At 49.6% G+C, this 14,037-nt stretch overlaps 1 protein-coding gene across 3 annotated transcripts in view; it reads left to right on the top strand.

The window, feature by feature from the left end:
• Positions 1 to 14,037, top strand: part of Ptpru (protein tyrosine phosphatase receptor type U) — a 71,513-nt gene that overhangs the window by 43,863 nt on the left and 13,613 nt on the right. For all 3 annotated transcript variants that reach the window (XM_071617557.1, XM_027937345.2, XM_071617558.1), the window contains exons 16-18: positions 6,997 to 7,187; positions 7,845 to 7,920; positions 8,370 to 8,446. In XM_071617557.1, coding sequence (XP_071473658.1) covers positions 6,997 to 7,187; positions 7,845 to 7,920; positions 8,370 to 8,446 — 344 coding nt within the window. The remainder of the gene's footprint in view (positions 1 to 6,996; positions 7,188 to 7,844; positions 7,921 to 8,369; positions 8,447 to 14,037) is intronic.

Consider the following 14,037-nt stretch of genomic DNA (forward strand, 5'->3'; position numbering starts at 1 on the left):
CCTTCAGGGCAGATATGAAAACTAAATGAGTCAATGTGTGTAAATCATTTAGTGCTGGGTCTGGCTTCAGTGTACAGTGAATTAACTGTTCTGTGCTTCATTTTTTTGTTCTCTGTTTAGCATTGATTCGTATAAAAGAAAATATATAATGCTATGAAAGTCACAAAATCATCATCATACAACAAATACCAGTGAACCCTGCTGGTGAATTAGAACAGGAGTCGGGGATTCCTCCCCAGCTGCCTCACTCTTAGACATACATGATGGCCCTGAAATTTGCATGTATAATTTTCTTGCCTTTTGTGAGTGGTTTTACCTAGGTGTGTGCATGCGTCACCCTGAAATGCATTGTGGATTGTCAGTCATTTTCAAGCTCATAAAAGTGAAGTCTCTCTTTCAGCCTAGCATCATGTTTCTCAGATGTGTACATTTTATTTTTCTCCGATGGATACTTTTTCCATTATACGGCTGTGTCACAGTTGGGTTCTCCATTCTTCCATCCTTGGCTCTAGTTTTCTTGTTATCACAAACGAGGCTGCAGAGGATGTTCTTAGGTGAACCTTGAGGAGCTCTGCATATGTGGTTCTAGAAGCAGAACTGCTGGATTATGGAGTCCGTGCTTGTCCAACTTAATGATGGTACCGAGCTGTATCCCAAAGTGTTTTTGCCTGTTTCCACTCCTGGGAGCAGCATCGAAGACTTTGTGGCTCCAGGGCGGGACCAAAATTACCAGCCTCCTTCGCTTTCCTAGAAACTGGTTTGTATAAAATGGTAATTCTCTGTCATCCTAATTAGCATTTCTCTGATTACTAATGAGGTTGAACATATTTTGAAGTCATTATCGGCCATTCAGGTCTCTTTCGTGAAATGCCTGTTCATATCTTTTACCGAATTTTCTGTTGGTTTTTGTTTGTTGCTTTCTTAGTGGTTTTTAGCAGTTCTTTACATATTTAGGATAATAATCATTTGTCACATATGAATTGCAAATATCTTCTCCCAATTTGTTTCTTATCTTTCTGGGTTATTTATAGTGTCTTTGGATGAACAGAGAGTTTTTATTTTAATGTAGTCAAATTCGTCAGCCTTTCTCTTTGTGATTTTTACTTTTTGTTATTTTCTTAAATAATTTCTTCCCTAGTCAATGTCATGAAGTTGTTTTTTTTTTTTTTTAACTTTTTTTCCTCAAAGTTTTAATGTTTTGCATTTCACATTTAAATCTTTATCCATCTGGAATTGATTTGTGTGTGTGGGATGAATTAAGGATTTTCTTTCCTCCAAAGGGAATAATTGGCTGTCCTGACATCATTGCTTTCTTTCTTTTTCCTTTGAGATCCTTTGGGTCTTGCTCTGTTGCCCAGGCCAGTCTTGAACTTGGGCACTCAAGCAATCTTCCCACCTCCATTTCCTGAGTAGCTGGGTCTACAGGAGCATGCCACCATGCCTGGCCCTGCATCAGTTCCTACAGTTTCTACTTTCATTGCTGATTGACAGTGCCACCCTCCTTGTAGATCACATTTCTGTGTGTTCGGGGAGTGGTTTGAGCTCTTTTTCCTCTTTGGGCAATTTGGTGATCCCTGTGCCGAAATCACATGGACTAGAAGTTGTAGCTAAGTCTTTGTTTTATTTATTTATTTATTTATTTATTTATTTATTTAGTGAGAGGGAGAGAGGGGGAGGATTTTTAAATATTTATTTATTTTTTAGTTTTCGGTGGACACAACATCTTTATTTTATTTTTATATGGTGCCGAGGGTCGAACCCAGCGCCCCGCACATGCCAGGCGAGCGCGCTAACCGCTTCAGCCACATCCCCAGCCCTATTGTAACTTAAAAAAAAAAAAATTGTAGTTGCAGATGGACAGAATGCCTTTATTTTATTCATTTTTTATGTGGTGCTGAGGATCGAATCCAGGCGTGCGCGCCCCCACCCTCCATCCCGGCTTCTTTGTCTTATTTTAAAGGCAGACTTCTGACATTTGAACCACTGAGAATGAAGTTTTTGCTCTAGGCTTTTACTAGAAATGTTTTATCAGGTTAAAGCTCCCTTTGGTTTTTTGTTTGCTAAGAGGTTTTATTTTAAGTGGACATTAAACTTACCAAAAGTTTTCTCCTGCAGGTATTGGGATATTTTTTTCCTTTCATCTGCTAATGAAGTGACAGTTTTAGATTTTCCTAATGTTAAAATTACCTTAATTTCCTCAGATGAATTCAACTCGATCTGGATGTAGTATAATTTTTTCAGATTGTTGGATTGCATGTACTTATCTTTCAACATTTTAAAGCTGTCTTCCTTGGTAGGGTTGGCCTATAATTTTTCTATTTTTACTTTCCCTGTCTGATTTCCGGCATCAGGATTCTGACCTCCAGCACTATGCTGAATAGAAGTGATGATAGCAGGAGTCTTTGTCTTATTTTAAGGATTTAAAATTTAAAGATTTTGATACCAGAAATGTATTGGGGTCTCTTCTCTTTTTCCTTTATCATGGAATAATTTTCTCCTTGAAAATTTGGTAGAATTCACTTTTTAAAAAAAAAATCTTCAGGCTGGGGTTGTGGCTCAGAGGTAGAGTGCTCGCCTAGCATGTGCAAGGCCCTGGGTTCGATCCTCAGCACCACATAAAAATAAATAAATGAAGTAAAAGTATTGTATCCAACTATAACTAAAAAATAAATATTTAAAAAAATCTATTTTTTTTTGTTATTTTCTGTATGGAAAGATTTTAAAATTCTAATCAAATTTATTTTAAATGAGTAAATAGCTATTTAGATTTTTTATTTTTTTAAAGTCACTTGATATGTTGTCTTTGACAGGGAATTTGTCCATTTCATTTAAGTTTTCAAATTCATGGACGCACATTCATTAACCATGTCCTCTTTGTAGTCAGCATCTTGAAATTCTCCCAGCGTTACCCTGATCTCTAGCTATTACCAACCCTGCATCTTACAAATGAGGGAACAGGCTCTGAGAGGGGAAGTCACTTGATTTGGTCACACAGCGGGAAAGTGGCAGAGCCAGGAGGATTTCAATGCAAATCTTCCTGAATTGCAAACTCTTATTTCTGCCGCATCTTGCTGAGCCTTGGGGAATGGGTAGGATTTGGACCGACAGAGGGGGAGGACAGGGCAGGAGTGCTGCATGATGAGGGGCTTGGTGGGGGCTGGGAAGTGTGGGTGGTGTGGACACAGGTCTTGCTGCTTAGTCCTGCCGAGAGATCACAGGGGTGGGAAACTCTGTTCCCCAGGGAAATGACTAGTTGGAAGTCAAGAGTGACCCCAGGAGGCCAGGACCGGGTTGGTTGTCTTGAGGAGGGTGGGGACCATTGAAGCTGTCAGGAGTTTTTAGAAGGCACAGGTGGGCTGGTGAGCATTTTGGCTGAGATGGATTTGATGGATGAGGGCTGGGGAGGCACTCAGGTCAGGATGCTGCGGAGTGCAGGCCCAGGGGTGACGGCTGGGAACTGGTGTGGCCAGGAGAGTTCCTTTTCTCTCTTTATCTACATTCTGCCGGTTGGCCCAGCTTCCCCTTTCTTCTTTTCTTTCCCAAGTAGTGGAAGCCAGATATTTATGGCTCAGATTAGAAAACCATGTGGATTTCGACACCCTCCTATGCAGATGTTCAAACGGAAGACTTGGCAACCCTGGGTAAGAGGTAGCAGGCTGGCATGAAGAAGCCAGGTGGGCAGGGGCCCCCATTGTGTCTGAAATCTGTCCTGTGAAAACCCACAAACCCTTCTGGGCCGTGCCCATCTGGAGCTGTGGACCCCAGTGGGTGCCAGGGGTTCTTGCCAACTGCTTTGCTACACAAGTGCCAGTTTCTTTCATCTGCACAAACGGCCCTTATCAGGGAGAGGGAAACAGAAAAGGCAGGACAGAGTGGGTGACAGGGCCACCGAGGCAGATGGGCCTGGTTCCAAATCCAAGCGCTGCCACTAGGTGAGCAGGTAGCATAACCCTGTTGGGCCTCAGTTTCCTCATTTGCACAAGGGTGATGAAGACAGTGCCTCCGTCCTGGGTGGATCCTAGGGGATAAATGGTGTGTTAGAAATGATTAGCTGTGATTACAGGCTGTTTCCTCAGTTATTTACTAATTGCGAACAGTGGGGGAAAATTTCTGGATGCTGTCAGATTGTGTAACGGGGGACCTCCTCCATCTGAGGGGGTTGGGAATTAGGGAAAGGGCCCATCTCCAAGGAAGGTCTGAGGATCCTCTTTTCTGGATCAAGAAAAGAGAGGTCAAGGGATTTGAGTCAGAATTAGAATATAGGTCTCTGGCCTCCCAACCCAGCCCTCCCCATTGCATGTACAGAGGTTATGGTGGTTCATAGGGCAGGTTCTCATCCTCCTCCCTCGCTTCCTCCCTCTCAGGGGCTGCCAGGTGTGGACCAGCCCATCCTTGAGGGATGGGGCGAAGGGTGGGGTCAGGAGTGTGCCTTAAATCCCACAGGAGAATTCCTGGGCTGGGAGAATAGAGAGAGGCCTGCTTCTCTGGGCCCAGGAAATGGAGGATCCTTCTGGAAACCTCGTGGTCCACGCTCCCTCCTTTTCTGGTGGTCTTATTTACAGAATGTTGAGTGTTGTTCTTGGACTCAGCTGTAAACTGTGCATATTTGGCACTGGCTTCCCATCAGGATGTCAACCAGGTGGCATCTTTTGCTGGTCCTCATCTGTTGTTGTGAGCTGATGGTGGCCTGCTTGTGGGGCTTCGTGGGGGATGCCAGCCCCTCAGGATCTCTGGCATGAACTCCTTGATCCCTGCCACCCACGTTTGCTCCTTCTCACCTGAAGAGCTCTGTGGAGCCTCTGGCTGGGTTTCCCCGGGGAGCACTGAGGCTGCTCTGTCTCATGAATTCCCCGAGTCCTCGGAGCCAGCAGTAGTCTTTCTGGAAATCAGCAGCACACTGTCCTCTGTGTTTGTTGTGGCTGCTCCTTAGAATCCACTTTTCAGGCTGCTGTTCAGGCCCTGGACCAAGTGACCTCATGTAGAGAAGGACCAAGTCAGCCAGCTGCTCTTGTTTGCTGGGACTTCGGGGCTCTTTCCCTTTCCTGGAAATGACCAGTAGTGCCAACTGCTGCCATGTGCAGTGCCCATCGCGAGCCAGGTGCCGGGCTGGGTGCCTGATGCGCGTCATCGTATTTAATATTTACATCATCATATATTGGGTAGTAGCATTTTTTTATCTTCATCTGAAACATGAAAATGGAAGTTCAGAGAGATTAAGTAAGGGTCCCCAAGGTCACAGGCAGAGCTGGGATTTGATCTGAGATCTGTCTGAATCCAGAGCCCGTCTCTCCATCTCCACATTACACTGTTTCCCTGAGGGTGTTATTACACTGTTTCCCTGAGGGTGTTTCATGAAACAAACAAAAAGCGGCCTGCATGGTGAGAGATGGTTGTGAAACGCTGCTGTTTCCATTCATCTCTCGGAGACTTAAAATGTGCACAAATGTGGAAGCCCTGAGAGGTCTTAGAGGGAAACAAACCTATTTATTTTTGCTTACACCAGAATTGCACAGACTGATTTAAAATACAGAACCCTTCCTCGCCCTCCTTCTCATCTTCTTTTTAATGGAATACCACTTAAACATCTTGCCTCTTTAGTATTTTCTGGAATACATTTTGGCAACTATGACATGAGGCCGGTCTCTTCTCTTTGAACCTCAGTTTCTCAATCTATAAAATCAAGGGTCGGGGCATCTGGCCATGATGGTATCATGGGTACTTGACCTGCCCTCTAGCTGTAAGCAACCAGAAATTCAGATAAAGATATGAAGCAATTGTTTCCAGACACTGGAACTTGAGGTAGCTCAGGACTGATTCTTGAGAGAAGAGAGACAAATAAGGGGAGTCCCCCCCCATTGACTTTCTGTCTGGAGGCCATTTTTAAACCATGGCACAGGAAGGGGGATCAAGCAGAGGGGGCTGCCTCCCTGACCTGAATGGGGTTTGGGGAAGTTAAGGTCATCAGGGGGTCAGACCTCGGGATCCTGCATTTACCCTGCCAGTTAGTGGTGGAGAGGCTCCCCCACGGAGGATCATTTTGGCTGAGACCTGAGGATGAGTAAGTCACCAGCACAAAGAGTAGGGGAGGAGGGGAAGGGCGGAGGGGGGGTGGAGGGACCGGGGGCTTTGGGGGCCGAAGGGGCCCCAGGTGCAAGGGCACAGGGAAGGGAGGCTCCGTCATCTAGATCCCTCCAGGGTCCCTCACAGCTCCTGCCAGCTCAGACCTGCAAAAGAGCTGTGAGAAGTGGAGGGCAGGATTGAGTGAGCCCTGGAGCCTTACCTGGGACAGGAGGGACAGGAGGGACAGGAGGGAGGTGAGCGCCCAGGGAGTGTGCCGAGGAGGGAGGCGCAGTGGTTGCAGATCCTGACCTCCTGAACCAGGGTGGGATGTCCTTGGAGATGCTGACCCAAAGAGCCAGGAGGAGGTGGCCCGGGGAGGGGCGCTGGGGGTGTGGGGCCCCGGGAGCCTCTCACCCCTGCCCCCCTGACTGGATGCCACACCGGCTGACAATGGAAACGCTTGCGCAGGAGAAACGCGAAAACGCGTTTATTCAGGTGTCTCCGTTCATCTGCGCAGGAGGCAGCCGCAGCTCATTCTGATTTGCTTATCTTTGAATGGGGATAATTGCTGGGAGTTGCCAGTGTTCCAGATTGTTCCCTGGTGGAGAGGGAGAAAGAGGGCAGCTGTCAGGGGCTCTGCCGAGCACTCCCCCTGCAGGCCTCATGGTGAAGCCATGTGGGGTGATGTGAGAATGTGGGAAGAGTGGCAGGGGTCACTTGATGTGACCTGCTTATTTCATAACTGGGAGACCTGAGATGCAGATGGGAAGGGACTTGCCCAGTATCACACAGGATGGGCCTAGCGAGGCCTTTTAGTTCCAGGGAACAATCCAGGCATCTTCCATATTGGCCATGTTCCCTGCCCCTGAGTCCACCTGGGGCTCTGAGGCTGGGGCCTGTGCATAGCAGGAACCCCTCTCCTTCCTCTGACCGCAGGAGACCAGCGCAGCATTGGAGTCACCGAGGCCAGCAGCCTCCTGGGGGGCTCACCACGGCGTCCGTGTGGCCGGAAGGGCTCCCCGTACCACACGGGGCAGCTGCACCCTGCAGTGCGGGTGGCCGACCTTCTGCAACACATCAACCAGATGAAGACAGCTGAGGGCTATGGCTTCAAGCAGGAGTACGAGGTGCATACACGGCCCCTGTCCAGCCAGGACCCCTGCCCTGGCCTCCCTGGTCCTCCTCACTGTGGATCCTGACTCTCGCAATCCTCAGCCCAGCCCTGGCTAGACCCCTACTCTGACTGTCTCCAAATCAGCCTAACTCTTTTGACCTTGACCTTGACCCTCAACCTGATTTGAAATCTGACCTTAAATCTCATCTCCCTCTTGGTCCTCTGATCCTTATCCTTCCTCTGATCTGAACCCGCTGTCCTCACTGAGGTTGGCCTAGCTCCAGCCTGAGGGACTGTCATCCCGAGCTCCATGTGAACCCTGCTTTGGATCCCAACCTCCTTCCATCTGGACGACGACACCATCTGTACGCTACCCTTCACCTTTGCCTTCTTCCCAGCTCAAATCTGGATTTGGCCCTTGTTCTGAGCCTGACTTGCGTTCTACACTGTCTGAACTCCGGCCCTTCCCCCTCCTGCCTCATTTCCCTTCCTCCCACACTCCTTGGTTTTGAACCTCATCCTCGCTGATGAAAGAACCTCACGCTCCAAGTGCAGCCCCGAGCTTGGCCCTCATCATGACCCCACTCCATCCTCCCTGTTGAGGAGCAGGGGTCCTGCGAGGCTTGGGGGGTCCTCCACTCCCACTGACAGCCATCTCCCCTTTTGGCAGAGCTTCTTTGAGGGCTGGGACGCCACCAAGAAGAAGGACAAGCTGAAGGGAGGCCGGCAGGAGCCTGTGCCTGCCTGTGAGTCCTGGGGGGAGCTGCGGGGGAGGGAGCTGGAAGGGGAACATGGCCAGGGGGAGCCCTGGGGCAGTGGTGGAGGTGGTAGTGGTCTCGGCCTCCACTTACAAGGGCCTGATACAGCGCTGAGCACTACGCCTGTCACCTCACTCGTCCCTCCCAGTTACCCTGTGAAGTGGGGGACAATATAATTCTCCTTTTACAGGAAACTGAGGCTTGGGGGGTTAAGACCTGCTCAGGCTTGGGCTGGCCGTATACCCCTTGGGCCTCCTGGACTCCACCCCACAGCCTAGACTCTAACCTCTGGCCTGTCCTGCGCACCCTTCCATTCAGTGTCCCCAACCTGCTGGTCAGATCTGAGCCCCTAGATGACCTGGCTGCCCAGGGGTGTTTCCCCCTGCCCTGGCTCTGGGCTCCAGGCACAGCCCTGTCCATCTGCTCTGTGTTTACAGATGACCGGCACCGCGTGAAGCTCCACCCGATGCTGGGAGACCCCAGTGCCGACTACATTAATGCCAACTACATCGACGTGAGTGCCTTGCCCCTGGCCTTGCTCCTGGCCTGGCCCTGCGCACTTCTGGCTGACTGTCCAGGCAGGACAGAAACCTGTCAGGGGGGTTCAGACAGCTGAGTTATGAGCACCCCTGTCTCCAGCGCTCCGAGCTCGGGAGCTCAGAGGAGGGGGAGGACAGAGGGAGGCAGCCTTCAGGATGGCTCCCTGCAGGCTGGAGTTGGCCTGAGAGATGGCAGACAGTGAGACTGAGCGCTGAGGAGGAAGGGTCCCTTCTTGCTGAGGGCCCAAGAGCTTGGGGGTGGGATTCTCACGAGGCACAGTGAGGCTGAAGAGGTAAGCGGGGGCTGGATGGTGGAGGCCTTGAGGGGCAGGCTAAGCAGTTGAACTTTTTCCTAGGGACGCCAGGGAGTTGTGAAAAGTGTTTTGCTTATAATCAAAGTGATATTTAAAGAACTGTAGGGCAGGCTAGGAGCTACAGTTCAGTGGTAGAGTGCTTGCCTAGCATGTAAAAGGCTCTGGGTTCCATCTCAGCCCCACAAAATAAAGAAATAAAAGAACAGTAATGCATGTTTATTGAGCATGTACTATGTGCCAAGCACTTTACATTCAACATTGCATTTTATATGACACCTACAATCACACTACAAAGTAGTTAGTTTTGTGACCTCCCTTTATAGGTGACCAAAGTAGGATTCAAAGAGGTGAAACTGCTGGTCCTAGGTCATATAGCTAGTGAGTGCTAAAGAAAAAACTGAACTCAGTGTCTCTGTGTCTCTAGAGGCTTTGCTCCCAGCCGTTAGGCTATCGCAACCTCTACTGCAGTAGTTGGAACTTGCTGGATTAGAGGGAAGAGCCAGAGACAGGGCGGGCAGCCAGGAGTCCTGACCATGGGTGTCAAGAAGAGGTCTTGAGTCTGCTCAGTGGGTATGGCTGAGGGAGGTAATGGGGGAGGCCCAGGGACTCTAATCAGGCTCCCCCGCCCCCTGCAGCAAACCAAGCTTGTGAGAGCATTATTTATTCATTTATGGAAATATACAAAATACATTTTGAGTACCTGAGCACCAGGGGTACACATGTGAACCAGACAGGCACAGTCCCTGTTGTCCTTGAACACGCATGTTCTAGTGGGGGAGGCCAGTGAACGTGTAGACAAGTACAGTAACTTCAGATTGGATGGAGAGGACGGGCCAGAAGAGAGGAGGGCCTTTCCCAGGGGCAGGCTGCGTGGAGGAAGCCGGGCTGGAGCTTCTCTGGGCGGCTAGAGCGGAATCCCAGGCAGGGAGCATGAGGACGAGGCCCAAGGAGCAGAGTGTCATGGGAGCCGAGGTAGTTGGGACTCCAGACACCGTCTCTCCTCTCCCTCTTCTGTCTTCCTCCTGGGGTCAGACGGGCCACCCTTTGCTTCCCAGAATCCCTTGCCTTCTCCCCATCTCCTAGCCTGTCCCTTGGCTGGGATAAGTGCTGGGCCTGACCTGGCAGATGTGGGCAGCTTCCATAACAGAGAGCCTGTCCTCAGCCATGTCAGGGTCCCAGCTGGCTTCTCTTGGGCCCTAGCAGGGACATGCCACTCCCACCTCTCTGGCCCAGCCTGGCCCACCCATCTCTGCTCTGCCTCTCCTGCTCACGTAGACCTTTCTGGCCACTCCTGTGCCGGCCGGGCCCACCTTCTCTGCCTCTGGCCTAACATCTGTCTCTTTTGCTTTGTCCTGTTCCCTCACTGGAATCATTAAGATTCGGATAAACCGAGAAGTAAGTATCTCCCCCTCCTCCTGCTTCTCCTCCTGTCTGTCTGACTGGCTGTATCTCAGACTTTGTCTCTGGCTCTCTCTCCCGCCTCCTTCCCCTCTCCTTGTGTGCCCAGCACCAGTGTCCACTTCAGCCGCCTCGCCAGGGGTGGCCCAGGGCTAAAGACAGCCACAGGGTCCCTGTTGTAAGCAGCTCCTCCCCCACTTTGAGATAGGCAGCAGTATTGGGGTGCTTCACCTGGCCCTCTGCTCTGGCCACCCCTGTCTGTCACCTTTGTCCTCAACCCTGTCCCCTATTCCCCATGAACCTTGCTGGCTGTACCTTCTGCAGGGCCCTTGAGAGAGGGGGATGGGGGAAGCTACCCTGGGTGGTCTTGTCTCTGCTACTTAGGGGTCAGGGTCTTTAGACCGTTCTTGTTCAGTCCCCCTAAAACTATATTCCTGAGCGTTCAAACCCTGCCATGATCAGTTTGTGTAAAACTCAACTCCAACCAGTTTGCCCTCAATGTTTTTTTAGGGGAGTAGTTGGGTATTCATTAAAAAAAAATTGTACCATCTTCTTTTGGAGAATTAAAACCCTGATTCATCAAGGGAGCCTCTGATTTTATTTTTAATTCATATATTCTATTTTCATTATATTTAATGATTGGGATTCTTTGCTATTTTGAGGATACCTCTTTTATTTTCCTTTAAAAAACACATTTCTTGCTTTTTTTTAATCATTGCTAACATTCTGCTTGTTATCAGACTTTCAGACGATGTGGAGAGACGACATAGAAAGTGAAAGGTCCCCACAGTCACATTTGGCAGAGATGATCGATCATCCCAGATGTACCCCTTATTTTAAGTGCAGTCACAGAGTGGGTTTGTAAAATTCTCCAATTTGGAAGAAGGATTAGGCTCACAAAAGGTGGCGGCTTTGAGGACTGTGGGCGCGCCCTGCGGTGGAGTGCCTGCCCCATTCTGTCCCTTGTTGTCAGACCCTTAGGAGGACTTAGCTTAGTTCATCTCACAATGCCGGATTGCAACCGTGTCACTGACCGGGAACCTGCTGTGTGCCAGGCACTTTAAATACATGTTTTACCTTTACCGCACTCTGTGAGGTGGGGACCCTACTGACGAGCATTTGACAGATGAAAAAAAAGTGACTTGCTCAAAGCCAAAATCCAACCTTAGCCCTCAACCCTCACACCACACTGTTTGTTGTTGTTTTTAATCCAGGGTTGCTTAACCACTGAGCCACATCCCCAGCCCTTTTTATTTTATTTTTTTCATACTGGGGATTGAACCCAGGGCCACTTGACCACTGAGCCACCTCCCCAGCCCTATTTTGTATTTTATTTAGAGACAGGGTCTCACTGAGTTGCTTAGTGCCTCCCCATTGCTGAGGCTGGCTTTGAACTTGCAATCCTCCTGCCTCAGCCTCCCGAGCCTTTGGGATTCCAGGCACGTGCCCTGCACCTGGCCAGCCGTTTTTATTTTGAGACAGGGTCTCACTAAGTTGCTTAGGGCCTCATGTTTAGTTGCTGAGGCTGGCTTTGAACTTGTAATCTTCCTGCCTCAGCCTCCTAAGTCTCTGGGATTACAGGTGTGTACCACCATACCCGGCCACACTGCAGTTCTTGTTCTTTGGGGAGCATTGGGATGCCAGGGGTTCTTGCCTATAATGCAGATAAGTGTCCCTCAGACTCCAGCAAGGGTTCAGGTGTGTGACTAGGAGAGGTTCCCAGGCCCTGCGCATCTTCCTGGAGCATGGGGCGGGTGCTCTCTAATGCTGGTCTCTAAGGAGGGTTGGTGCGAGGTATTCTACTCAGCCTCCTTTAAAATTTGATAAGTTTAAACTTCCACGTGTGTCCTCTCTGTCACATAATGGTGCAATAGTATACATGCATTTAAAAAGATAATGTGCAGGGCTGGGGATGTGGCTCAGTGGCAGAGCACTTGCCTTGCATGTATGAGGCCCTGGGTTCGATCCTCAGCACCACATAAAAATAAATAAATAAAATAAAGGCATTGTGTCCAACTATAACTAAATTTTTTTTTTTTTTTTAAGATAATGTGCAGATATGGAGGTTGTTTGCTTAAACACTTGCTTCAAAGTGTGACAAAATGGACCCCTGGACCATGCTTTCTTCAGAATGATGCCTCCAAACATCAAGAGAGAAGGTCCTGGGGGTTCAGCAGAACAGAGCTGAATTTTAGACCAGCTGCTTATTTGTCAAATTGATCTTTTTTTTTTTTGGAAGCAGTGCCAGGGATAGAACTCAAGGTCTCGTGCTCTACCCCTGAGCCACATCCCCAGTCCAGTTGGTCAGTTTTAGTTGAGTTCTGTTCCTCTGTTATCTACTGACTGGTGCTTGAGCACTGGCCTGTCCTGGGCCCTGGGGTGCAGTATTCAGAGGTGGCTGAATCTGATGAGGTGTCTGGCCTTGGGGGGACCCTGATTTGAGGTGGGATAGGCTGTTTCCACTTGGCTGGTGCCGAGAGTGGGAGGGCAGCCCCTGGACAGCCCTCATCCTCCTCCACCTGCCTCTTCTGGCCTCTTATAGAAACAGTGGCTTAGAGCGGCAGCAGGAGGGATTTAGGGTAGACCTGGAGAGGCTGCCATTGTGAGGACTGAGTGACCCTTTTCAGTACTAGTTACTTTGGGTTTTGTTCCTTTTCATAGAAGGTAACAACTGCATCTGAGCACATGTCTTGCTGTTGGCCTCCTATTGCAGAGGAGAACGGTGGCTTAGCAATGTGTGAGGCACTGGGTTTGATCTTAGCACCACATAAACATAAACAAAATAAAGGCCTGCTGTCCATTTCCAACTGCAAAAAAAAAAAAAAAAAAAAAAAAAAAAAAAAATGTTGAGAGCCTGGCTGCTCCTCAGGGTGCTCGAGGCCCTGCAGTATCAGGACCCTCAGGAGCTGGTTGGCAATGCTCAGTCCCAGGCCCCAGCTCAGACCTTCTGAATCCCAGTCTGCCTTTTCCCAAGATCTCCAGGACAGAAGTCCCCTCCTGGGGTTCAGAGTCTCACAGCTACTGCTTGGCAGAGCTACAGCTGGGAACTGGGCCCATTAGACTCCCAGACTTGGATCCTTAGCCCTACAGTAAAGAACCTCCCACTCGAGCAGTTCTTGACATTGACACTGTTGGATCTTCAGGGACACTGCTGGATCTTTACATCAGTAGTAGTAGCATAAGAGCAACTATTAAGTGTGGACTTGGTGCTTGACACAGTGCCAAACACTCAACATTGATTGCTTTATTTTCTCCTCAGGACTGCCCTGGGAGGGAAGTAGTGTGGCCATTCCACCCTACGGGTGTGGACTTGGAGGCACAGCGGGGTGAAGGGCTGTTGGCTTCAGTGCATGCAGTTAGAAAGAGGTGGAGCTGGGATTTGAACCTGGGCAGTCTGGCCCAGGGCTTCTTGGGCCTGGGAAGTCCAGGGGGCCAGAAGAGTTAGTTGCAGCGAGCTGGGGACAAGGGGGGAGCAGGGGCTGAACTTGATGGTTTTCTCTCTCCTGCCCTGCAGTACTTCTTCCCTTTTCTGCTCTGCCTGCACTGGTGCCCTGGGTATTGGGTGGGCTCTCTGTCCCAGAAAGATGAGGGCCTGTCGGGGACCCTCAGGCTACTGGGGCCTCTCCTTAGCCCAGGGCTCTGGGGATGCAGGATGAAGTAGCCCTTGACCTCTCTTTGTTCAGGTGAAGTGCTTAGTATGTAGCCATAAGAGAGTCTCAGAAAAGTTCATTGCTATCATTGTAATTGCTTTTAAAGATTTGAGCAATTTATCTAAGAGCCATTTGCTTCCAAACCTGAAGCCTTCATCAGGTCCCCCTGAGCTGGGTGACTGAGGTGGGGGCGGGGCCTCATGG

The sequence above is a fragment of the Marmota flaviventris genome, chromosome 10 (assembly GCF_047511675.1).
Source record: "Marmota flaviventris isolate mMarFla1 chromosome 10, mMarFla1.hap1, whole genome shotgun sequence".
NCBI classification, from domain to species: domain Eukaryota; kingdom Metazoa; phylum Chordata; class Mammalia; order Rodentia; family Sciuridae; genus Marmota; species Marmota flaviventris.